Source organism: Equus quagga, chromosome 7, assembly GCF_021613505.1.
Source record: "Equus quagga isolate Etosha38 chromosome 7, UCLA_HA_Equagga_1.0, whole genome shotgun sequence".
NCBI classification, from domain to species: Eukaryota; Metazoa; Chordata; class Mammalia; order Perissodactyla; family Equidae; genus Equus; species Equus quagga.
Window position 1 is genome coordinate 102,645,717 of NC_060273.1, and position 27,451 is coordinate 102,673,167.

At 36.9% G+C, this 27,451-nt stretch overlaps 1 protein-coding gene across 1 annotated transcript; it reads right to left on the reverse strand.

Annotated features, from left to right (window-relative positions):
• Nucleotides 1-260: 260 nt before the first annotated feature.
• Nucleotides 261-25,110, reverse strand: SLC25A46 (solute carrier family 25 member 46). The gene is made up of 8 exons (XM_046667336.1): nucleotides 24,599-25,110; nucleotides 21,963-22,005; nucleotides 20,655-20,712; nucleotides 18,378-18,455; nucleotides 17,551-17,651; nucleotides 10,258-10,314; nucleotides 9,005-9,062; nucleotides 261-4,586 (listed from the first exon to the last, which is right to left on the reverse strand). Exons 1-8 carry the CDS (start codon nucleotides 25,071-25,073, stop codon nucleotides 4,008-4,010), a joined length of 1,449 nt encoding a protein of 482 aa, XP_046523292.1. The 5' UTR covers nucleotides 25,074-25,110; the 3' UTR covers nucleotides 261-4,007.
• Between the last annotated feature and the right edge of the window lie 2,341 nt (nucleotides 25,111-27,451).

The window sequence follows — 27,451 nt, forward strand, 5'->3', positions numbered from 1 at the left end:
TTTTTTAAACGGTGGGCAAAAAAATTTAACTTTACATATATATTATTTTTCTTGATCTTCATTTTTACCTACAAAAATATAACTTTTCTTTTACCACCGTAGGTGTAGAAAAACTTTGCCTTCTTCCCTTCTGGGTTTTTTGGCTGGCCTAATTTAATCAACATAAGACAGATTAACAGGAGAAAACAAATTTAATTTTGTACATAGAGAAGCCCCATAAAATGAGACTTAAAGTGACCAGGGCAGGCAGATAATCTTTTAGACAAAGAAACAGTAGTTTGTGAAGAACTGACAAGGCAAAGGGTTTCGGCCTGGGTAGTAAATGGTGAAGAATTAACAAGGTTCATTTATACAGCCTTCTCAGCCCTAAATTCCGTCTCTGGTGATGACGATGTCTTCTACTCTCCTGGTACACAGAGGGGACCTTCCACACAGGAAATTTATCACTCACTTTCAGGGGACAAAGGAGGCTCATTGTCCTTGCACTGGCTGTTTCTTGAACATGTTTAATTCAAAATAATCAATAAACCAACATGGCATATTTTGGGGTGACATTCTGAACTCCTACACCACGTTGAGTAGTTCTCTAGCATCAGTAAGAGAAAAATATTGGTTTTATTTCAACATTTTATTGAACTTTTTCATATTACACAATTTACTGAAAACATTTAAAATGCCAGTGAGACAAAAAAACTTAAACAAAACAAAACAAACAGATAAAACACCTCTTCTAGCTGAGGTAATATTGTATAAGATTCATTGCCAAATCACAAGTTTTTGTTACTTTGCTATACATCTTGGTACCATATTAATGATACGCAATGATTCAAAAGACAGACATCACAGATCCAGTTTATATTAGAGACAGTGCAATGTACTATTTGAAAAAGAAGAGAAAGCAGAAATGCCAAGTATCACTCAAATTCTAGTGCAATGTGAATTGTCACCAAAGGGATTTTGCTTGTATATTATTGAAATAATTAATTCAAATGTGGCTATCTTTTCAAGAGCTGGCAGAGTAGTCTTTTGTGTTCCAAACGATTGAGTGAGCAAACTGAGGGCAAACATCCTCCACAATCTCAGTTGAAAAAACACCTATCGAAGCAACATGTTTTATTTTCTGAGCAGATGTATGAATACACAGATAGAAATATTTGTGCACAGATAGAAATATGAAGCATTTGTGCCCAATCAGGAAAGTGAGTGCTTTGTGTGGTTCTAACAAAGCCAGTGCTGAAAAGACAGCCGTGAATAGTCAGGTAGGTCTGCAAAAGTGGGCAAGACCTCCCACTGCTCCAGTTGTTTCTGAAAACACTGGCTGAATGATCAAATCCCCAATCCACAGCCATTTTGAAATTAGCTTGTTTTTACTATTTCATATTTAGGACATCTAGTGCTGGGCGTTTGGAGGCTTGACTAAATTTTATAAACCTGGGGATTATTTTTCAAGGTCCCATAGAATAGAGAAGGGTGTCTCAAGGGAAAGAAGTTTATTAACAGATTTTGTAAATCAATTAATAAATTCACTTAACATAGTAACTTAATATTTACCAGGTGTTTCAGTTTTTAATTCAATTGCTTTCAGACTACTCAACTCAAATTAAGAAACCTTACAACGTAAGGCAAGCATATTACACTTCAGCTCCATGGCCCAGATGTGGCTTATGTGAGAGGACCAGTGGGCCCGTGGAACCTTCTATCAGAACCTTATTCATCTATTATCATCTTAAGAAATGTGGCCCATGGAAATTCGATTTTGGCACCCATATGCTAAAGAAATACAACACTTTTAAAAGAGAGAAATAGCATGCCCAATGTTTATTTCACTTATTCCTTTCTAAACTCAGTAAAACATATTTGGCCAGCATTTAATTTAGAGATTTTATTTCAACTAATTTGGAACGGCAGTAAAAAAATTAGTATTTTACTTGCCACATTTCAATTTTTAAAGTTACTTTGTATTCTTTCTTCAAAGAGAGAAGATAAGACCAACCTTACTTGTGTGTGGTTCAGCCTATCAGTCATGTAATAATCCCATAATGAAAAAGATTTATGTAACTGAATCTTCATGCTAATTTCCATCAAATAATCTTGAAATATCTAATTGTTAGCTAGATAAAGGATCCCAGAGATTTCCACTAGTAAGCACTTGATTCCATTCGTATGCTGTTCTAGAAATTTTCAGGTTACTCTTGTCTGAAACCATCTTCTTTTTTGATTCCAATAAAATTGAAAGGTTTTTAGGAAGCTGGACATATTATAATCATCTAAAAATTTACTTAGCAGTTCAAAAGCAATGCAAACGGTTTAAATGCCGCAGCTTGGACAAAGTAAACCAAAATCTAAAAGAGTAACCATAAACTACAACGTGATCAGTGCTGTTTAATTTTATTTCCCCGCTCTTGGTAGAATTTAAAAACGGAATACTTAGTGTTTTAGTAATTAAACACACACACACAACACAAGATAGTGGAGAGAGTTGCTACTTATATTCCGTTTCACACTTTTTGGATTTCATTTTTTGGTTCCAACATTATTAATCACAAAAAGTAATCATTTCGCCGACATTTAGCAAGTACAATAAATCTCAGTTTGTATGCATCCTAGGTTGGACAACATCAGTGCAAAAGTCATCACACCTCAGTGTGCTAAACGGTTCACAGTAAAACTGTGATCACTCATCACAGGAGGAAATGAAACTTTAAAATGTTCGATGATGGATCAGTCAAATGCATATCGTTTTACTAGACAAAGAGCCTCACTACCAAATTCAATTGAGGAACAGACAGAATTTTTTTAACAATTAACAATTTTTTTGCTTGCTATTTGTTGAAATTTACTTCTTTTCCTCATTCATAAAAAGCAAGGATAAACTTCTTTTAAGGTTTGTACTTTTTCTTCAATATTCATCCAAACAAGTCTAAATAAAAGGCAATAAGGATGAACCTGCTTTCCCCTTTATGTATATGTAGTTTGGAGAGCAAAACTATAAACAAAAACCGGAAGAAAATAAAAACTGAAGCCATTATTTAATGATGACTATAGGGAAGGCAAGAGGCATAAATTCCCAGGTGAATTTTAATTGTGTCTCCTTTAAGACAAGTCATTCAGAAATGAAAGGCAAGTGACGTTCCTTTAGTGCACAATTTGTAAATGTGTAAACAGTAATGGTTGTCATGATTATTTTATATTCTATCTCTGTTAAGAGTGGCTTGAAAAACAGCCTCATAATTCGCATAACTAGGTAGGCAAATTAAACTTTATAAACATATGATGAATTTTAAGGTGCTGGCATTGAAATGCTGGGTTTGGATATGGACAAGTATGCTGTTTGCCTTAAATCTTTTGGGTACCTTGGCTTTTAATGTTTTATAATAAAGCAGAAAGTACATGACTTCATTTTATGCAATAAGCTGATCTAAGAGTGGAAAGTTTGTGAGGATGAAGGGAATTCCAAGTTATATGTGTGTACATAAATGGCTTTATACAATAATACAGCCATTAAAAAGCTATATGGGGACAATGCAATTTAAAATGCTTCAACTCCTCCTTATAGCTTGTCAAATCTAATCCTTCTCGTCTTTTTCATTGATAACATAATATTAAGGATGACATACCAATGTCAATCTAGAAGGTGCAATAACATGTGAAAAATGTTAAAGTCAGATGGAATAAATTCAGCTCTGTGAAATTTTGTTATATGTTTGTTGACAAATTTTTGCTTCTGCCCAACATCATTTTTAGCTCAGCATGAGTGCTATACTAGTTAGAATTTAATTCATGAGTGTTATTTTTATTGAATTTTCAAATTTGGAATACTTTTGATCCAAAATATATACCTGTCTTAAAAAAAAAAAAAAGGGAAGAGTCAAGGTAATTAGCATGAGCTTTTTCTACCAGTTTCACTTTCTAATCCATATCCCCCCCCAGTATTTCACTTTTGTCCTTCATAATTTCATAACAAAGTATCCAGATTATGTCTTTTAGACTGTCCAGGAACCTAAATCTCAAACACTATTTTGAAGAAGTGTAGAGTAAATAATTTTGGTAATCTGTAAAACAGCTGCATGCAGTGTGTACTGTATTATAACAGCACCAAACCCTTTATAAAAACCCAGCACTCCTTCCTCCTGCCTTATGGTATTGATACAGTCTCTCATCCCCTCATACTGTGTATTAATTGGAAGCACTTCATAGCCAAGGTCTGTGTTGTCAATTATTGTGCGTGTTCCTTGAATGTGAAGGCGGTGCAAAACTGTTTCCAGTGGGTAAAGTAAAACATCAGAGCAAAGACTGGCAGCAAAGTTAGCAATAAGTTCTGGAAAATAAGCATCCAGCATACTCTGTACCGGGCTAGTGCTCTCAGCTAGGTGGCTGTTACAAGTCTTTCTCTTCAGAATCAGTAGGACAAACTTCTGAATGGCTGAGCTGATGATGTAATGAAGAAGCCCGTGCAGCACCGTAGGGAGGATCAAGGAGAGCAGCGGCAGCAGTCGTTTGCTATGAGGCACTCCCAAGCCTATCACTCTTCCAATTCCTTCTTTAACACATTCCAAAATTCCAGTATTATCTCGAATTATCTCACTCTGAAATAAAAAGGAGGAAATGAATAAAAGTTAACATTTGCTTATTTTGCCACAAAAAAGGACCTCCTTTTAGGTTCCTTTTAAATCTTAATTTGCTGACTAAAGAGGAAAAACATAATGGTTTGCAGACTTCAAATGTTATCTAGGCATTAAATTCTTTTTTCAAATGAAAATTTCATAAAACAGACAGCAGTGAAGCTGGGAGCTATTCTTACTGGGGGAGAGAAACTGGAGTGGAAAAGCAGAGGGGGACCTGCCTCGTTTCCCCACCCTCAAGAAGCTCCTTAGAACTCATTTTGAAAAGCAACAATCACGTGCCACCTAAAGAGGTAGTACAGTGCTTAGAGTTCTGAGGAATGGGTTGAAACTGCCTCCACTACTGACTGGTTACGTGACCATACTTAACTTCTCCTAAGAGTCAGTTTATCATTCTATAAACATGGGATTAGTGCTGCCTACCATTTAGGCACAGAGTTGCTGGGAGTATTAAATGAAAAAAGGCCTAGCACCCAAAAGGCACTCAATAAATGTCAGCCATTATCATCTGCAATCTCTCTGCCTTTTGATAATTTGGGGGACATGTATAACCAAGTTTGTCAGATTACAGAAGCATGGACAGGCAGAAAAGGAACAGCTAAAAGGCCAATTTGGCTGCAGCAATGACTGAAGAAGAGAACAGTATAAAATGAAGTTAAAAAGGTAGTCAGGGGCCATATCATGTCACAGTGTACACTGGCTTCTAGTCAGATGGGAAATAACTGGTTGGTTCTAAGCAGAATATGGACAAGACAATTTATGTTATACTGGCAGTTGTGCAGAAGAGAAGAGCAGAGGCTGAGAAACCAGTAAAGAAGTTATTGCATAATCCAGAAAAGATATGACAGTAGACAGGATTAGCAGGCAGCAATGGAGGTCAAGTGCTTCAATTGTGCTTTTATCCTAAAGTTACAGCCAACAGGAATTACTGGTGAATTCGATTTGGGATATGAAAGAGAGAATCAAGGAGGACCTCAAGGCTGTTGGAGAGGAAGTGGAGGAACAGCAGTGCTTTTTACTGAGTTGGGAAATATTACCGGGGTAGCAATATGGGAGAGAAGATCAAGATTTCAGAAATGTTAAGTCTAAGGTATAAACTCCAAGTGGAATTTACAATCTAGACTACAAGGAAAAGGTCGAAGCTGGACATACAAATGTGAGAGTTTTCAGTAAGCAGAATATATTTAAAACCATGAGACAAAAATAAGCTCACTTAACCTAATCCATTTCCCTATTTCTGGCCCTCTTCCCACTCCAGACTACTTTTAATCCAGCAGCCAAAGAGATCTTAATAAAGACATAAGTTAGATCACATCACTCTTCTGCTCAAACACACCAAAGATTTCTCATCTCCCTCAAAGTAAAGGCCAAGCTCTTACAATGGTCTACAATGTCGTGTACCATCTCTCCCCTCTTACCCCTCAGACCTCATCTTCTCCTGTTCTCCCCCTTGCTTAGTTAGCTACCAGTATATTGGCCTCCTTTTTGCTTCTCAAACACATAAGATACAATCCTACCTCAAGGCCTTTGCACTTACTGGCCCTCCACTTAGAATGTTCTTCTCCCAAATATCCATGTGGTTCTTACGTACAGACCTTTACTCAAATGTCATCTTCTCCGTGAGGTCTTTCCTGATCTTAAAAAACTAGCAGCTGACCCTCCCCACCCATTACACATCTTAATTTCCCTGCTTTATTTTTGTTCTCTTTAGCACTTAGCACCGTCTAGTATACCTTATATTTATCTTCTCTATCTCTGTCTTTCCCACAAGAATATAAGTACTACGAGGGCAGAGTATTTTAGTTTGTCTTGTTTGCTGCTGTATGCCCAGGGTCTACAACAGTGCCTAATATAAGCTGGCACTCAAAAAATATTTAATGAGTTAAAAAAAATAAGCAGTTAAGGAAGATTAACTAGAAAGGTAAAATGAAGTCAATAAAAACCTTGATTTAATATTATGCTGAGAAGTCTGAAATTGATCCCAGGGAATATGAATCAACATGGATCCTTAATCAGCATAGGATACAGTATTGCAACTTAAGAACAGTAATCTTGAAAGAGTAGAATGGACTTTAAAATGCAGGGACTAGAACAAGGATTCTCAGTGAAGAACACAGATCACTAGGAGGTTCATATTTAAGGGCTCCAGAAGATATACGTATAAATGCATATTTTTCAGGGGAAAGAATGTTGTCAAAGAGATCTGAGCTCCCCAGAAGGACAAAAAAAAACCACTGAACATGAAGTAGGAAGAAAGAAGCTAATCTAATAAGCTGAGTGTATAGTAAAGAAGGGATGAGAAGAGCTGCCTATCAGTGGGGAGGAACAGACAAATCTCAGATACTTGTTGCAACTAGAAGTAAGAAAGCACGAGGCACAATGGATGAAAGAAATACAAAAATCAAGACTTTCCTAAAAACCAGAACTAAAGTTCTGAGTCTTTAGGGTAAAGATAGTAATAATACCATTAACAGAAAAGGAGAGGCTCAAAAGGAAGCTAATGAATTTTCAGGGAAATAAGATGAGATTATTTTTATGAGTTGAGTTTGAGGTAACAATGATTTGATTCACATAAAGATTAAAGTTAAAATGATTCATAAGAGTAAATGAGTTCTCCAGGATAGTGAATAAAGGATAAAATGCAGAGAGGGTCAAGGACTATGCCTTGGAGTACAACAGAAGAAATGGTAAAGAGGTTACTAAAACAAGAGGAAAATGTTTAAGAGAGTAGAAATCTAAGAAGGAAAAAAGGAGCACGGAAAATCAGACAAAAGGAGTCAAAAGGAGGCAGCAGGTGGAACCTGGAGCAGGAAAATAGGGGCTGGATGTTAGAGCCAGCCCTGATGGCCTAGTGGTTAAAGTTTGGCGTGCTCCACTTTGGCAGCCCAAGGTTCGGTTCCTGGGTGTGGAACCACACCACTTGTCTGTCAGTTGCCATGCTGTGGTGGTGGCTCACATAGAAGAACTAGAAGGACTTACAACTAGCATATACAACTGTGTACTGGGGGGCTTTAGGGAGGGAAAAATAAAGAGGAAGATTGGCAACAGATGTTAGCTCAGGGCAAATCTTTCCCAGCAAAAAAACCCCAAAAAAACGAAAAACAAAACTGACATATAGTGAGCTGGGCACTTTACATAATTCATTTAATTTTTATAACTCAGTCATTAAAATACTATTCCCATTTTGTGGATAAGAAAATTAAGATTTAGAAATGTTAAGACATTTCTTTAAAGTCACAGATCTAATTTAAGTAGAGAAATGTGATTCTGACATGAGTCTAAAGGTAAAACTTGTTTCCCCCAGTATATCATGAGGTTTAGTTGTTTTTCCTTAAACAATTACCTTTCTGCTATTTTTTTCCTTATCTATAAAATGAGTATTTCTCACAGAGTTGTAACTGTGTAAACTGCAGCTCCATACAAAGATTATATCATTTATTTAACACAATGCCAAATGTAAGGGAAGAGGAAAGTATATTTGGTTAGCAAGATGTTTACTTCATTAACTGAAATTAATTCTAAAAATAAATAAAAAACCAACAATGGGGCCAGAAAAGCAATTAAGTGGAAAAGATAATTAGAAGAGGAAAGGCTGATCCAATGAGGTTTCTACAGAGGGAACTCAGACATATGGAAGACAAGAAATCTGCTTGAGGATATGATGTTGGAGATAGAAGATAGGTGGTATACAAATAGTTGGCTTTTGTGTATAGGTGAAGTCAAAACTATCTTCACCTTACCGGTTTAAGCATAGGAATGACGGTATGGTGAGAAGGTACATTAATTCAATGTACTTGAGGTGCCACCATGTGGTTGGAAATAGTAAAACAATTTAAAACGCTAGCAGGAGATTGCTTTAGCTCTGTCGTAGTTAATACACCAAGCATCAAATGTTCCTCAGAAAGCATATTTAAAAAAAATGCTGTTAGTAAACTACCTACAGGGACTACCTACTCACTGTCAGGATGACTGCCCATCATGCTTTATGCTCAGGTAATTAGAAATTTATTGCTCTACGATAAGTCATAACCATTTGAGTTATACATGAAGATCTTAAAAAGTTGGAAAAACCCAACAACTATAGATTCTTTGTATTCAGAGCAAGTCATAGGCTGCATTCTGAAATATCCGTATAAGGAGTACAGCTGCCTATGGAAGAGATAAAAACAATTAAAACTAGAAATGTGAAGTAAGTTTGCAAAGGAAATACACACACTGGCAATGTGCCTAGTATAAAATCTCTGATGTGTGGTAACTGTGAAATAAAAATTTCAGAAGGATACTGTCTTAAATTTTTCTGTTTTACATTCAGACATACACAATGTATTGAATATTTCAAAAAGCACTTTTTACCTAAAAAGTGACAATAAAAAATAGCTCACCTGTACTGTTTCAATTAGACTTGCTGAATAAAAAGGCATTGCCACCACATAGGTTAGGCTGTAGAAATTAAAACAAACTTATCAGTATACTGAAACAAGATGCTGACACTAAATTTTTAAATATCTACTTCAAGATATCAACATAATTTATATTCAAGCCGGAATGATATTTTTAAGCTTTCCAACTATTAATACCTATAGCCTAAAGACACTTCAGAGACCTGTAACATAGGATGCTTCATTCAACAAGTAGAGATGAAAAAAATTAAGTATTAACAGCATAGTCTGCAAAGAAAATAGATTTTATTTTAAACCAGTAGAATGTAGGCTCATTTAGGATTCACTGTTTGGAAATCTATCTGCACATAGCTAATGTAGCCTATAAATCTGATACTTAAAATTTAGGATGAGGGATTCATTCCATTGCTTGCCTTTTCTGCTATTATTCTATCTATTATCATTATCCATTCCCAGATTTCCCACCCAGCAGAGCTAAGCCAGTCTTCAATGGTGAGTGAAGTCCCCTTTTATTATTAAGAAACAATATTGTACAGCTTTGCAAAGTTGTTTCCCATCACCGCTAATTTACACAAAGTAATATTACAACCTTGCAAGCCTGCAAAATATAGTTACATGAAATAATATCAAGGTGGGACTTACCTAACCCTATGGGCCAGGTCCTGGCAAGGAGTGGTTTTCAAAGGTGAATGGAACATCACTAAGTAATAATGTGCTGGAATGTCCCACAGAGGGAGCCAGCAAGCTGGGGGGTTTCCAATTCACAATCTTCAAAAAAAATTAAAAAGTGAAGAGTAAAAGTCTAATCTATAAAAATCATCAGTGTTGTAAAATCACTAAGTGCCTTTAGGACTACATTTTAATGACACTAAGGTTTTGAGTTTGCTCATCTTCATATAAATATATTTGTATCAGCTTAATACTAAAATAATAATGATAATAATTTTCTGGGCAATTTGGGTTAAACAAGTTGAAGACCTTTGCTATTTCCCAAGAACATAAAGAAAAATTAGGTTGTGATTTCAGCTTTTTAAATTAGACATATTTTAAAGACAATATATATTTCAGGATTTTATTCCTAAACTCTATGTTACTTGTCTCTTGAAGTTCTGGTCCCACAAATATTTTATTGCTCTAATTTCCTTCAGTGTACTTATTTAACAGGATTTTTTTTCCAGTTCTAAAACTATAAAAATTATGGAAATTTTCAATACAAATGCCTCTCTGATACTTACGATTTTAGTAGAAGGTGCTCTCCTATTCGTTTAGGATTCCATTTATGCGAAATCTCCCTAAAAAATAAATTTAAATAAAACAAAATCCATGTTATTTAAAACATCTTGAATTAGTCCAATTTTCAAAAAGGTAATCAATTTTTTTAAAAAAAATGTGTAGGAGAAATATATTCTACTGGTGAACAGTTTCCTTTCTGGGACACACTTCAAACAACTGTAGCGGTTTCAAAAGAGAAAAAATATACAAGGTGCTTTTATATGTGCTGATAGAAGGGGCTGACAGAGGAGGAAGAGTTATAACTGGTTATAAAAATGAACATGAGAAATTAAAAGAGGAGATATAAAAATGATAGCCTGAGGAAAAAAGAATGAATGAGGAAAGGAAAGGGAAACAAGGAATAGAAGAAAGGAAGAAAAAAGCTTCAAGAAGAGTGTAAGAATGAGAATTAAAAACCAAAACAAAATTAAGCAACTGTAAAGCAGAATGACACATTACATTTGTGTAGCACCTAATTTCCAAAGTGCCTTTAATTGTGAAGACATTAATTTTTGACCTTCATTATATTCTACTATCTTTCTGAGCACCTAGTATGTACCAGGCACTGTGCAAATTGCTTTGCTAGATTATTTCTAACCCTGACAATGATCCCCTTACCCCCATTTCACAGCTGAGGAAACAGGCTCAGAGAAGGTTCAGAATTGACCAAAGCCATACAACTAGTTAGTGGCGGAACTGGGTTCTAAACCCAGGTCTCTGAGTTGAAGTCTGGCCTCTCTGCCTGCACTGCCTCTCACCTCATTTGATACACGAGGGAAACCTGTGGGATAAGCAGGTATGGTCGCATTTGTTTTATTGATGCGAAAAATGAAGGTCAAAACGATGTTGAAAGGAGACGGGCAAATGCCAGGTCTGGAGCTAAGGTCGAGGACTGTGCGTGTCTTGCTAGTTAGGTTACCTTGGGAAACCAAAAAGAAAGAAGGAAAAGAAGAGAGGCAAACTGAAAAAAGAACAAAAAGGGAGAAAGTTATATCAAGAGAAAAGTCAGAAAGGAGAAAAGAACATGGAAAGTAAAGAAGGAGGCAGAAAAAAATGAAAAGGCAGATAGAGGGTATGAGGGGGGAGTAGGGAGGGATAATAGAGAATAACAATAACAACAACAATAATAATAACAGCAGAATAACAGGGAGGGAGGCGTAAACTAGAGAGGAGTCTCGCTGCCACCTGCTCCCCTCATGAAATTGGCACCCACTGCACTATGGCCACGGTGGAACCTGAGAAAAACATTTTCTACTTGAAATGAGTGAATAAGACAAATGTAAGGAGACAAAGGAATAAATACATTTTATATTAAACAGGTGAAGAAAATGAATCACTAATAACATAAGCACTCTAAAAACAAACAGTACAGTTATAGCATGGGTGGTATGCAAACTTCCCTACATTTTTCTAAGAGGCTGAAAGGTCTGCAGAGAAACTTTGGACAATACAACAACCATCTCTGATTTATAAGACCTTAGAGAGCCTTCTGGGTCACATTCTGGTTAAATTAGTACTAGAATACTATAATTATGCCTGAACAACCATAGAAAAATATAGCTGGAATCACATTCAGTGATTAAGACAAAAAATGGAAAAAAGATTAGGCCTCCCATGTTACTGATGGTGACTTTATGATTATAAAACAAAATATGTTTTGTGAATGGCTTGTGAATCAACTGGGTACTACTATTACTCTTATCATGGCCTCAGAAAGTATTACCACAGGTGATTATGACATTGATTTTAAGCATGAAGCTGTCATTAACATTATGAACAGACGGGTCTGTAAGCGGTGTTTCTATAAGGACGGGGTCACGTCTCCTTTGAATATAATACTAATTACAACTGCCAATTCTTTTTTTTTTTTTTTTAAGATTTTCTTTTTCCCTTTTTTCCCCAAAGCCCCCTTGTACATAGTTGTGTATTTTTAGTTGTGGGTCCTTCTAGTTGTGGCATGTGGGATGCCGCCTCAGCATGGCTTGATGAGTGGTGCCATGGCTGCGCCCAGGATCTGAACTGGCAAAACCCTGGCCTGCTGAAGTGGAGAGTATGAACTTAACCAGCTGGCCACAGGGCTGGCCCCACAACTGCCAATTCTTAAGATCATTAAGGTAAAAGAGCTAAAAATGAATTTAGAATCAAGACATAAGAAAATTGAGACTCTCTTCCTTGTATCTGTTCTCTACTCTTTTATAAAATGAAACTTATTGCCATAGCTCTAGAAATTTAAATTAGCACATTTAAATGCTTCAGGAAACAGTCATGTTAAAATCTACTTGTGAGTAAATCTTTTTATATTTCATTATCAAATATTCAAAGCAAATGTATTTACATATGTAAATACATTACATATGTAAATTACATACGTAAATACATTTAATTCACTAATTTTACAAGAAAAACTGCCCTTCAAATGAGCAAAAAAAATTAAGAGAAGTGGCTTGCTTTTTCTCAAAATAGTTTTCCATTTGATAGATTAATATACATCCTCCCATGCATAATCAATACACAAAAGCAAAAGAATTTTTAAATAACTCTATATTTAAGCAGTCTTTACTTTCCACTGTCTCTCATTTTCACAGGCTAAACTAGCTGCCCTCTTAAAAAAAAATCTTCCCTTAACCCAGCTCAAACCCCTCATCTTCCAGCTACTTCTCTTCACTTCTCCTCTTCACAGCCAATCTGCTAAACTTGCTATTTCCATGTCCTAACTTCCCACTTACCTCTGAATCCACTTCAAACTGGCTTCAACTCCATCATTCCATAAAAACAGCTCCTGCCAAGGTCCCCATGACCTCCATGTCACTAAATCCAATGGACGTTTTTAAGTGTACCTAATTTGCCCTTTCAGCAGCCGTCTGGCACTCATGTTCCCCTCTCCTTCTTGAACCACTCTGTCCCAGTACTCCATTATCCTATGCTCTTCTGGTTTTTCTCCTCTCTTCTGGTGTCTACTTGCAGGAGCACTTGTTTTAACCAAGTCTAACTCCCTAATCTGGAGTTCCTAAAGGCTCAGGCCCTTTCCTTTTCTTCTTTTACACGCTATACACCTTCCCTAGGCAATCTCATCCAAGATGATGGCTTCAAAACCTCCCAAATCTCTTATCTTCTGTTTAGACTTCTCTGTATGTCAATCTTATACATCATCTGTTTACTGACAACTCCACCTGGATATGGCAAAGCATATGAAAATGAATTTGTCCAAAATTAAACTTATGATCTTTCTTTCCTACTCTTAGACTCTTTTAATGTTCCCTATTTAGAAACTATTGATCAGAAAGGAAATCTATTGAGTTGGAGAAAGATTTCATTGCGTTTAAAATAAAATGTGTTTAAAGTCAGTGAATTCAGAGGAGTTATTAGGAAAACAGACAACATGAGGAGAAAAACTGTACGATGCTTATATTAGTTCAACTGCAAATGTGAGATGTCAAACTAAATTGGAGTTCAACCATTGGGTTCTGTGAGAGACTAAACTATGCAGGTAGCCTCGGTTACAGGTGTTTCTTATGTTAATGATTTGAGAAACACCACCCGGAAAGTAAAGGGTACTTCTGGGTAGAGCGACAGATAACCTAACTCACTTCACCTGGGGGAAAGTTGGCAGAAGGATTTGGGAGAGGTCTGGGCAGAGATTAAGGAAGAGATCACAGATGATGCTCTAGGGTTATATACATATTTTTAAAAGTAATAATACTGAAAAACTATAAGCTTGGTGACTTAATGGGCACCATAGACTTGCTCTTTTTCTCTCATAATCACTATTAAAAACCTAAATATTGGCGAATCGATAGCGTCTCACCTGTTGGACCGAGTGATCACTGTGCAACTGAGGAAGCTCAGTCTAGGAGACCCTAGAGCTCATCCTCCTCATACAGTAACTTCGGTGAATTGCTCTGGGTTACTGCTCTGCTGCCTTGTCTGCTATGATCTTGCTTTCCCCCAAGAAAGCTCAACTCTACCCAAAGAAGTTAGAGTTAAAAAAAAAAAGTTTACATTCCACTTCAAAGAATGGCTTTATTTGACATCCAGTTACACAAACGAAAATCCTAGAAGTCATCCTGGACGCTTCCTTCTCTATCATCTACCATCCCTAATCCATCACCAAGTTCCACCAATTTTACCTAAATATATTTCAAAATTAACCCCGTACGTCCATTTCAGAAGATACCACTCTGGTCTTAGCCACTATTATTTCTCACTTAGCTTATTGTTATAGCTTATGAACATGTATCCTTTTATCTACTCTGATCCTCCCGTAATCTTTTCATCTCCAATTACACTGACCCTTGAAAAACATAAATCTGATCACATCATTGACCCCTGCTTAAACTCTCCAATATCCTTAAAGCGGCCTACAAGGCCATGCATATAGACTGGCTCTTACCTACGTCTTCAGCACTCTCTCATACTGCTCTCCATCTTGCTCTCTGAGCTCCAGCCACATGAACTTCTCTCAGTTACTCAAATTCTCCAGATTCCCCTGCCACACTGTCTTTACATCAACTGGTCTGTGCCTTCTCATCACCACTCTGATCTCAGCTTAAGTGTCATTTTATTAGGGACATTGTTCCTAACCCTTCAATACTGTCATAGAACCATATTATTTTCCTTCCGAGAACAAATCTCAACTGGCAATTATTTATTCATTACCGGGATTATTTTACTTATGTCCCTTACTCTAGATTCTATGCTTCATGGTCACAGGTACCTTTTGTTTCTTCTCCTCAATGTATACCTGATTTCCAGCATAGGAACTAACACACAGTAGGTACTCAGGAATATTAGCTAAGTAAATAAATGAATTAATGAGTGGGATGGATTTATCACCAAAATTATCCAAGTAGAACACAACAAAGGTAATCTTTTGTGTCTTCTTTAATAAGGTTCAAAATGACCAAGAGAAAATACATACTCACACAATTGACATGTCCATATGCCTGTAGAGTAAGAAAGTTAGATACTAAAATATAATAAAATTCTGTGCCTTTCCATTCCCATTTCTCTTTCTCCTTCTCTTCAACCTGAAGTTAAAGCTACTATTTCATCTCTGCTTCAGAGAAATGGTGTTACTTGCCTAGGGTCCCAGAAGTAAAAAGTGGGGTAGCCAGGACCAATGGTGTTCTCACTGCAAATACAGAATTCTTTACACATTACCATATGGAAATTTTGGAATTTTGTTAAATTTTTATAGAATTTTGTGTTTGTGGGAGAACTTCAAGAACATTTGATGACAAGTACTAACTATTGATCTTATTCTGTGATATAAAAAGCAATAGGGTGAACAAAGTTAGCCAAGAGCAGGAATTCAGATTTTTTAAGTATGAGAGGGGAAACTTTTAGCTGGCCAAATGTTTTGTTTTGCTTTTAACATTTAACAAACCTGTGTTAAAAGAACTTCAAGACTATGAGGTCCTTTCAAATCAATCACATTGGCAAAAAGCCTGATATCAGTCTCTCTTGCTTTCATTTTCTTCCCTAGAAAGACTGAATTCCAAGATTGAGACACTAGTGGCAGTACCTTCAACTACCTCACTTCCTTGTCAATCTAGAGATTCACCCTGCCAGGGGCCAACTTTGGATTAACAAACCATTCTAAGTCTTTAATACTATCCCTGAGATATAGTATTGATAGGGAAAATCACAAAGTCCTGCCAAATAGCACCTAAACCAATTTATGATTTCCAGTATTATCTATTAACATTCCTTTCATATTCCTTGTAAGGTTCCCTTTCTGTTATACATAGTTGTGACTGTCCCAAACATTTAGGATGCTTTTCTACTTCGACTCTAATGCTCATCCTTCTTTTACCTAATGACTGTGTATCCTGTTTCAGAGAGAAAAACAGACCCAGAAGCAAATTCCCCAACTTCTCTACCCTCCCCCTCCAAATGTATCTACAATTCTAATTCTCCTCTCTTGGCCTCTAGGACACTATTGTTCTATAGCTTACTGCTATTTTCAGTTTGTTTTGTGAGCATCTCTTATTACTCCCCTCAACTACCTCTCCTACCACACATGCAGGGCACACACATGTGCAATCATACGTTGTCCAGGATTCTGTCCTTGGTCCACTTGCTGTCATTTAGTCTACACTTTCTCTTTAGGGAAATTCATCCATCCTAATGCTTCGACTGCTACTTATATGCCACAACTTTCAAAGCTAGGCCTCCAGCTTCAAATTTTCTCTAAGACTCTGATCCACAGTTCTAACCACTTATTAGATAGGTCCCCTTATATGTCCTGCAGGAATCTCACACTTCACTGTTGAAAGTCAGATTCCTTATCTTCTTTCCTAGTCCAACTTATTCTTCTTCATGAATTTGCCAACTCGATTCCATTCTAGAAATCTAGTCACTGCTGACAATTCATTCTCCCATACCTCCATTCCCAATCTATCACCAATTATTAATTATATTCCAGCTCATCCCCTTCTGTTCTATTCTACAGTTCAGAACCTTCTAAGTCTGGCCTAGATTACTATAACAGTTCTCCAAAAGTCTCTGTCTACACAGTCCTTTTATTTACACTGCCACTTGAGTATATACTTCATCAAAGCACTCATGTACTAAAAGAGAAACAAACAAAAAAATCCTTAGATTCTCAACTCCACAGAGAATAAAGCCTAAGTCCCTTACAAAGGCACAACCATGCTTCAATCCAGCATCTCAGCCTCTCTTCCTGTTATTCCACTCCATACATGCCCAATATTCCAAGCACAAGACATTTATTATCTAGATCTTCAACCTCCATAAAACTAGGCACATTGTCACCTCGACTTGGAATGCTCTCCTTCTCTGCCAAGTCAATTCCTACTCATTCAAGATCTGGCTCAGATTTTAGGTCTTTTGTGAAAGCTTGCCAGTAACTCCATGTAAAGTGCCCCTTGGGCTCTGAAAGGACTTTAATTACAGCACTAATCACAGTGTACTATAATTTACTTACATGTGTCTCCTTCACCAAATTGGCTAAAAGTGCGAGAATTGTTCACATACTCATGTTTGTTTCTTAGTTGATAGTTGCTAACACATAGCAGTTGGAGCTGAAAGACATATCTCAATAGATACCAGACCAGGAAGTACTTTCTGTATCATACACTAATTCAATAAGACATAATTAATTAATTAAACTTTATTCTCTGTTTCTTCTCTTAGTTACTTCAGGCAAGTCATATTCAAGGTATGTTTAGAAACTACCATATTTTCTAATTTTTTAATATGAATCTAATATTGAGAAAATGCCAAAAAGGTACCTTGGTAAAGGTGTGAATTCACTGATTATTCCCTCTGCTCCAAGTGTGACTCCCTGGACAATAAATGTACTTCCCATTCCTTTCCAAAGGGCCCTTGGTCCCTAAAATGAACAAAATTTATTGTTATTTTTGTTAACACCTAAATAAGAAACACAAAAAAGGTCTTAATAAAACTTGACTATTGAATGTTTACTGATATTTTCCAATAAGGCATTATTCTAAAGCACATTTCAGTAGAGAACTACAACTAAATTAATTCCTATCATTATTTTAATATTTGTCAGGTGGCCAATGTTAGGCTAAGATGAACACTGCAATTAGCTAAATACCTCTAATATAGATTAAATATCTCTAATATTTAATTAATTTTAGCAAGGTGTGAATTCATTGATTATTCAGTGACATCAAACAGGTGTCATTACCATGTTACATTAGTTTTAGTATAAGAATTAAGATATTTTTATTAACCAAATTAAAAGGAATGATTGTTCCTTTAATTATTACTAAGGCCAAACGGTACTTTTTCTTTTTGATTGGCAGCTGAGATAACATCTGTTGCCAAACTTTTTTTTTCCTTCTTCTTCTTGCCAAAGTCCACCAGTACATAGTTGTACATTCTAGTTGTAGGTCCTTCTGGTTGTGCTATGTGGGACGCTGCCTGAGCATGGCCTGATGAGCGGTGCTAGGCCTTTGCCCAGGATCTGAACCAGTGAAACCCTGGGCCATGGAAGCGGAGCACGTGAACTTAACCACTTGGCCATGGGGCTGGCCCCCAAATAGTACTTTCATTATAAACAAATTTAATGAATCTACAGACTAATTCTCACCTGAGTTTTGTTGAAGCTGTACATAATATTGATGACTGTAAATGGAGTGAGATGATAATGTCGAGCGTGGTAATTAACCTGTAAAAAGAGATATTTCATGATGATTTTCTCTTATTTTGTCAAGAAATAACGAGGCCATGAAAGATACACAGTGGAGTCACATCATAAAAAAAGTTCAATTCTAAAGTCAGCATAAATTACACATAAGCAAAATTACTATTGAAAATGCTTTAAATAACTTATTAAAAGTACAGTACATATGGTTAAATAAATACAATCCTGAAGACCAATGCACAATATACATAGTAATCTAGACTATATAATAAAAAAGTCCTTGGTGTTTGATATTTAAGTTTCCTTAAACACTAGAATTACATTCAGTGTGGCAAAACACCCATGCCATTTAACACACAGGAACCACAAAGAACTCAGGGAATAGGAGATTCGTGTCCCCAATGGCAAGTATTTTTCAAACTATACACTACAGCAATTGGTAAATTATTAAATCAGTAAAGAGGGTCAGAACCAATACTTATTAAGTGAAATAATAAAAAAGAAAGTATCAGAATGCATCACACATTCTGAAGGTATTATTTCATAAAAGATTTTTTGAAGTTACTCATATATATGTAAACACTGGATCCCAATGTAATATTGATATAATGTAAAATATGTCTGAAATTTACTCTTCTGGGCCATTTATACTGGTCATGCTATTTAAATGGCTATTTCTCTCTATATACTTATTTTTTGGCGCTAAGCATGAACAGCTTAATTTGTAATTATTTATATCCTTTCTAAATCAATTTTCAAAGATAAGTTATATTACAGGACTTTTGCCACAGTGTGGTCCACCGACCCCCTGAGGGCCTCATTACCCTTTCAGAAGATTGGCAAGTTTAAAATTATTTTTTCAATACTAAGACATTATTTGCCTTTTTCATTATGTTGACATTTTCAATAGTGCAAAAGCAATGGTGGGTAAAATTGCATGGATCAAAGCAATGGCACCAAAATATATTTTTGTACTTATTGTATTCTTTGTCCCACTCATTTGTAATGAGAAAAAGCCACTTTCACTAAAGAATGTCCTTGGTGAAGCATTAAAATATATTAATTTTATAAACTCTTGACTCTTGAGTAGACATCATCTAATTAACATTCTGTGTGTTGCATAATGAAGTAAGATGGCTGTCGAGGAAAAGCACTTGTCTGATGGAGTTGCAAGCTGAACTAGCCACTTTTTTCATGGAACACCATTTCTTCTGGGAAAACTGGCAGACTATAGTTCTCCACCCTTGGGACAGACAGGTTTTTAAAAATGAACAAATTGAGCTTGATGACTAAAAAAAAAAAATGGATAGTATTTGTTGCCAATGATAAATTTGAGTTTACGAGCAAAAATTAGAATGCTGGAAAACCTGTATCCACCATCAAGAGTTTACCAATACCGAAACACTTTTCCAGTGACATAAGTAGTGATTTTAATGATGGTGTTTTTTTGACACTGAGAATCAAACACGGTAACATTTGGAAGATCTATATAATTCAGTAAATTAATATTTTTCAATTAATCAATGCATAATATAACAGAATCATGCATGGGTAAAAAATCCATTCAACATGCAGTATAGATCAATAGATTTTATTAATAGAGTATAAAAAGTTAATTGATGTGGTTTCAGACTTCACATTGCAAATAACCTTTAAGAAACTACAATTTATTGAGTTTTGGTGTAGTATCAAAGAATATCTGCCAATTATCTGGAAAAGATATAAAATACTCCCATTTTCAAATACACATGAGTATAAGGCTAGACCTTCTCACTTCTTTCAAAAACAATGCATTGCAACAGATGGACTGCAGAGGCAGATGTGAAAATCTGGCTGTCTTCCATTGTGCCAGACATCACAGATATTTGCCAAAAAGTAAAATAGTTATTTTTCACAAAAATGTTATTTATGTTACTATCTAAGGGTTTACTATTATTTTTAATGAATTAAAGAAATATACATTAAAATTTTCCCAGTTTTGATTTCTGAAACAAAATGAAATATTGATAGATATAACCTGTATAAACAAAAGTTCTTTGGTGAGCTCAATAATTTTTAAGACAAGAAATGTCAAAGACCCAAAAGTTTAAGAACTGATATATTGTAGATTTTGGTACATTTCACATGGAATAAGGGTTACATGGTCTCAGTCATTTATCTGAGTTCTCTACTTCAAATTAGGGTTAGGATTACTGTTTTGAAGGTCACAGAAAGGACATTTACCTGACATTGGCGGCGGAGAACAATGCAAGGATGGGCCAGTACATTTTCTGTAAAGAGACTATATAAGAATAGTTTATATATATATAATACAGCCAAATTTAATTTACAACATATGTGTATCTGAAATTACTCTTGCTTGAAGAAACATGCATTATTTTAATCATACAGTATTCTTAAAAGTAAAAAGAAAAGTTTTAAATGCTAGACATGTTTGTCAATCATTCTACCAATAACAAAATTCAATATGAAAAGAATTAAAACAAGAATTGCAAACTGGTAAGCAATGGAAACAATATATAATACTAATATGTACAGTATAAAGATGAAACCACATCTCTGTATGCCTGATATGGTAAACTTCTTTCTCAGACAATTTAAATGCCCCTTTGCATTTTTTTCAGAAGATGTCCTATGAGCAAAGTTGCCACCAGAAGAGTCATCTGTTCTTCATAAACTCCATTCTATAAATTTTGATGCACTTTGTACTTGTTATAGGGATTTTAATGACCATGCTAACTGAGCACTATTTTATGTATCAAATATTTCTTCTGAAGTCATTTCTCACAAATTAATCACAACTGTGGGCTTAAGCACTAACTGTGACATACACACCCACTCACATATATTAAGAATCTATCAAATTAACAATAGCTTTAAGTATCAACGGTGAGGCTCACGAAAAATTAACTCTAGCAGAAGGAAAACTTCAATATACCAATTTTTTTTCTATTGATATTAAGATCCTCAGGTTTAATTATGCAAATAAGGTCTTTTCTTCATTAAAATATTTAAAACAATGAGCTATTCTGGCATGAAATCTAAGTCTTTGTGCCATGCCAATGTTTTTCAAACAGTATTCACTAAAGATCACATAATCAAGGCTGGATTAAAAAAATGGTCCTCATTAAATGCTAGCTGTAAGCAAAATCTAGACTCTATGCTGCTAAATGTCTTGTTATAATTCAAATGTTTAGGGAAAATGTTCAATGCACAACTACTTTTTTTCGGAGAGGGAGATAAGATTAGATTTCAGATTTTATTTTGTTCTTTGGGTAGACTCATGAAAGTTCTTACACTATTCCTTAAAAAACTATTGTGTGATTAAAGTTGAATGACTATTGTGTATCCTTATTGAAAAAAAATCAAGTTGTAGGTTTTAAATAATTTTTTTCTGCAAAATATTATTCAATATTTAATCTACTGCTCTAAAGAATCAGTCTAAAAGAAGCAATACTAATCATTTATTACTATAAATTACACTAAAGAAAAAACTTTAAATAAATTAAAAATCTTTAGATAAATCATTACCTTGCAAGTCCAATCCCAAATCCAGCAAATCTATTCAACTGTTCTAAAACAGAAGGAATAAGATTATTCATAACCAATACTTAGGTTTACTGTAAAAACAACAAAAAATATTTTCTTTTATTAACATGACATCCATTTAAACCCCAGATCCCAAAGTTGAACTCTCATGGTGCCAGACAGGTCATTTGAATGAGGGAAGGGCTCTGGTGGAGCTTCTGGCAAGTTGCAAGGTGCAGACCTTCTAACGGCACAACTGCTCTTCAGCTCCAATTCACTGGTGCCACGTGGGACTGTGGACCCTGGGTTTCTAAGCTGCGATTTTTCTAAAAGAGATATTCTCATTTTTATATACTATCTTTCAACTTTAAAATACTGGCAACTATTTTAAAAAGCATTAAAACATTGTGTTAACATCATGTGGGCCAAATCCAACATGTTTGCATGTTGTTTGCAGGTCCAATCTAAGGGCTACCAGCTTTCAACTTCTGACTAGAAACAATTTAAGATGTTTTCTATAGGACGCTCTGACTGATGCTTAACACCAACTTTACCTATCGAGTTGTAAAATTAGTCATTCACTGTTACTGGTGGAGAGCATCTATGTTAAACCAATAGCAGCAAGAAAAACACCTCAAAATTATTAGACTGAAAGAGTACTTAAGGTAATGAAAATATGGGTAAATAAGGCTCTCTCCCTCTCTATCACCCCAAGTTCTAAATATTTTGAGAGTAAGTGGTTAATTAGGTCTCTGATATAGGCTACTGGGTATATCTGTGCTACTGTCGATGGCATTTCTATAGTCTTAGAAAAGTTTACAGCTGGAAACATTTCTATGCATATGTCAAAACAGAAAAAAATTTTTCTCCTTGACTAAAAAAACTCAAAATCATAATGGTGAAATATCACAACCCCAGGAGACTAGACATTAAATTTCAGCTATTATACAATATTCACAAGGTATGGATAATTTTTCTCTCTCTCCTCTCTTTTCCCATCTCCTCTCTCATCTCTGCTCTTTCAGATGAAGTAACGCCCTCACTATTCCCTTACGGTCAGAACAAGGCCATGTAAACATATCTCTGGGGAAACTATTTGGTTCACCCTTGCCTTGAAAAATGTGAAAGCTAGATAGAAGCTTCTTTAGCCCAATTAAGATCCTTTCCGCTTCTTCCTTTTTGTGTGTACAGACCATCCCCTAATATTAACAGAAAATATCACTTGATATTTTCTGGAACGTGTTAGGAAGGTTTACTATTGTTAACTGTGTAAGTCTCTCAGGCTTCTATCCTCCTTGCCAAATTACATTCACCAGCCTCTTTGCTGTAAAAAACTCCCAAAAACCAAAAAACAACCCCGTGGTTTTATTAAGAGCACCTCCTCACTGTAACTATCAAAGCACAAATTATGAAAAGATAAAAGCATCAACTTTACTGCCAAAGAAAATAACTGTGTTGCAACCATATATGCATTTTGAATTATTTAATTTATAACTTTCCAGTACTCCTTTTGGAACCTACAGAAAGAAAACCAGGCAGAGTGAAAAGCTAATTGTATGACACGCAGTAAGTCACTGATCCTCCTCCATAACCTCATTTGTTCACTAGACTATACTTAAAGTCCATTCTTCCCAGTTAATCCAAATCAAATAAACATTACTGTACTTCCAAGTCAAAATCAAAGAAATGAGAATAAAACTCAAGCCTAGAATGCACTTAATATTTAATGACAATCTATAATTCTAACAATTTCAGCGGAATAGGAAGAGGCAGCCACTACTTCCATGTTATGAATAAAAAAAGATGTTAAGAATATCTAGATCACTGTTGCAATTAAAGCACAGGTCTTCAGACACCCTACAGAGAATTAATCACGTCTTGATTCCAAAGTCTTATCTTGAAATTGTCTCGGTGTTTTTCACTCTTTAGTAGTGGAGGGTTTATGTCAGAAAAGGAAAGCAGGAGGTGGGAAAATATAGTAGTTTGGGGATCTAGAAAACAGACACAACTCCTATGATTAAAAGGGAGGAAATGAGTATTTTCTAGCCCACTATGTGCTCCATACTGCACTAGGCACTACTCATAACTTCATTTTCTTTAACACAAAGAACCCTACGAGTTATTCTTCTCTCCACCTTAAAGAAAACTGAGCCATCACAGAAGCTAAGAAGTGGTTTCCTAAGAGTGGTAGCGGCCAGGTTTGAATCCAAGCCTGCCTATGCTGAAAAACTTCTCTCTCCAGAACACAAAGATACAATTCACTAATCAAATCAAGGAAAGAGAGCTATGAGGGAATTAAGTATTGTTCACGTATTCCCAGCAAACAGTAAATAACCCAATTTCCTTATTTCTTGATTCAGGTCATGGATGTCACACTCCAAAACCCTTCGCACTTCCTCCCGCGCAGCCCCGAGCTAAGGCAGGTGTCGTTTTTGGAGGCGATCCCGGAGCGAAGTGTGCGACCAAGAGAGAGGAGGCCCGCTCCGGCGCAGAGGACGAAGGGAGGGCAGAGGGTGTGGCGCGCGCTGGGCTGAGAGGCACCGGGGGCGGGACCCTCGGCGCGGCTTCCGGGGTCCGCAGGCCGCGAGCCGCCGCCCCGCCACCCCACAAACCCCTGCTTTGTTACCCGCATCCCTCACCGCTGCTCTGGCCCGGCGCTCCGCCGCCGCCGGGAAACGGCTCCTCCGCGGGGCCCTCGGGCGGGGTGGCGGGGGCGGGCGCACCGTAGGGCGGGCTCTTCTCGCCCCAGTGCAGGTTGCGGCTCCCTGGGATGTCCGGGGGAGTGGTCACCCAGTGGCTCAGGTCCGACGCGGTGCCGTAGGACCTTGCAGGGAAAGCGCCGCCAAAGCCCTGCTCATCCCGGGCACCACCCCGATAGCCCAAGCCATCGAATCCGTCGGGGCGCCGCGGATGCATGGCACACGGAGCAGGATGAGGCGAGCCCACCCGGAGCCCACCAGCACTGGGGCCACCGCGACCTCGGACCACACAGCTTCGCCACCCCCGCCGCCGCCGCCGCCGCCCCAGCGTCTGGAGAAATTCTGACAACCGGAAGTCACGTTGCAAACCCGGAAGTCCGCGGGGCACGTGATCGAAGCCTCTTCCGGCGGCCATTAGAGACACGGTTGCTAGGGAGACGCGGCGGTTACGTAGGGCCAACCCTGAAAACTGTCGTCGTTAGCGAGGAAGTGGGATGATGACTGCGGGGTTAATGAAACATAGTACCAAAGAGATGCCGCAACGGATCGCGGGTGGGAGGTGCGTCCTGGATAAGACGAGGTCAAATAAAGATGTTTCATTGAAGGCGATAACGCGTTGGTGGAGCCAACTACCTGAGCTCTCAGCCAGAAATGCCCCGCTCCACACAAAGACCCCAGATCTAGGTCTTTTCTTTCCTCATTGGGCTAGTGCCTCTCCTGACACAAGGGAGCTATTAGAGGTTAGAGTTGCGGGGTGTTCGTTCCTTCCAGCTTTGCCTCCCGCACTTAGTATTTTGGGTAAAATCTATTGAGACATCTGGTTCGGCCCCGAACGCAAAGGTACTGTGGATGGCTAGAGCAAGCTTAGAAAAGAACGTCCGAGAGAAAAGCTCGGTCTTCCCCTCCCTCCCCCGCTCTCCCCACGACTATAAACTCCTCTCCAAGATTTAGGAGTTAAGTATTTTGCTTTTCTAAGGCCACAAAACAACTATAAATAGTTTTGTGTAGTTTCTTGTCTGGTGCACCTAAATCACTCCGGGTATTTAAATCTCAAGTGATATCGGTCAAAATCGGGACCATAGTTAAGAGGACTTGTGAAGAGAGTGCCCTGTTACCTATTTGCGTCAGCTCCATGGGCTCTTCAGGCAGAGTCGCTCTCCCTAGATCTGATCGAGCCTACCATGGCTTTTTCCTGTGTCCCTTCTTCTTCACTGCACGTCCAGGATTCCGAGGGCCTTCGGAAGAGAATCCTGATGCCCGACGCACTACTGTCAATCTTTCAGACGCGACCATTTATTTAAAGTGATAATCAACTTCAACTTCTTAAGTGGATGGACATTCTTAAATTGGGTTGTGATATGACTTGGGCATATGTATTGAGTCTCTCTCTGATTAAGTGTATCCAGTATTACTCGAGTACTAAAACCAAATTACTGGGTAACTAAAATCAAACTAGTTATTGGGCGTGGCAATATATATTTCTCTGTTTCTGAGGAATGATTGGCCCAAGGATGGGATTGGCTCAGGTTCAAGCTTATTGTTTGTTAAAAGGTGAAAGAGAAAAACGCCTGTGTGTGTGTGTGTGTGTGTGTGTACTTTTAATATGAAAACAGTGGCATCTCACAGTTTCACATCCACATCAGTGGAGAAAGGATGAATTATTAAAAGGAGGACAATTGGGTAGCCAGCTGAGGGGAGGAAACAATAACACCCCCCCCCCCCCGCAACACACTCAGAACTTACTCCCAATGAATTCCAGCTGTAATATATTTTTTATTTGCATTTTTAAAGATTGAATATTGGAAGAAAATAATAGGTGAATATTTTTCAACTAGTGGATTGGAAAACTTTCTAAAGGTGACAGCAAGGTGAAAAGCCAGGTAGGGCAAGACTAGTTAATTTCACCATATAAAATTTAAGTTTGTACATCGTAAACAAAAAAGGAAAAACATAGCAATCAAAATTCAGACACATCACAAAGTGAGAAAAATTACATTTTAACATGATTTAGACAATGAATCACTTTATTGTGTGAAAAAGAGCTCTTAATACATAAGGGAAAATCAGTAGAAATACAAACAAAGGACATGAGGCAATTCATAAAAAAAGCAATGAAAATAGATAATAGTTGTATGAAAATATCTGCCCTCTAACAATTGAAGAAAGGCAAATTTAAATAACTATCTTTCCTCTACGAAAATGACAATGTTTAAAAGGGAAATATACATTGTCATGCAAGGTGAGAGCAAAGTAGCTCTCATTCTTTTCTGGAGTGGTGTAAAATATAACAACTTTTTCATGCAAGGCAGTTTAGCAATACGTATCAAAAACCGTAAAAATGATTGTATTGTATCTTTTGACTCCTAAATCTTAGGAAACAAATATAGGGTGTGTATATTTACTTATGCACATGTTCATGACATAATTACTCATAATAGGAAAAATTGTCAGAATTATAAATATCAATTATAATTCATTAATTATTAATTAAAATGGTACATCCATATGATCTTTTAATCAAAACATATTTACTGATCACCTACCTGTGCCAGGTACTGTTCTAAATAATGAAGATAGAGTGATAACTAAGCCAGAGGAAGTCCCTACATTGTTGAAACTGACATTCTTGTTGGGAGACAACAGATTAATATAGCATGTCAAATAATGAAACAAACATACAATGCAATGTCAGATGATGACATTGACACGTATTACATAAAAAAAGATTAAATGATGGAGTTTTTAGATTGGGTGGTCAAGAAAGTCCTCTGAGGAATTGATTTTTAAACAGAC

Bases quoted from the DNA above. Each gene is read 5' to 3' on its own strand.
- SLC25A46 (XM_046667336.1), bottom strand. From the start codon at position 25,073: ATGGCCGCCGGAAGAGGCTTCGATCACGTGCCCCGCGGACTTCCGGGT. The intron at 22,006-24,598 runs GTGAGGGATGCG...CTTCTGTTTTAG, and splicing joins AGCGCCGGGCCAGAGCAGCG to AACAGTTGAATAGATTTGCT. The intron at 10,315-17,550 runs GTACCTTTTTGG...TTTATTTTTTAG, and splicing joins GAATTCACACCTTTACCAAG to GGAGATTTCGCATAAATGGA.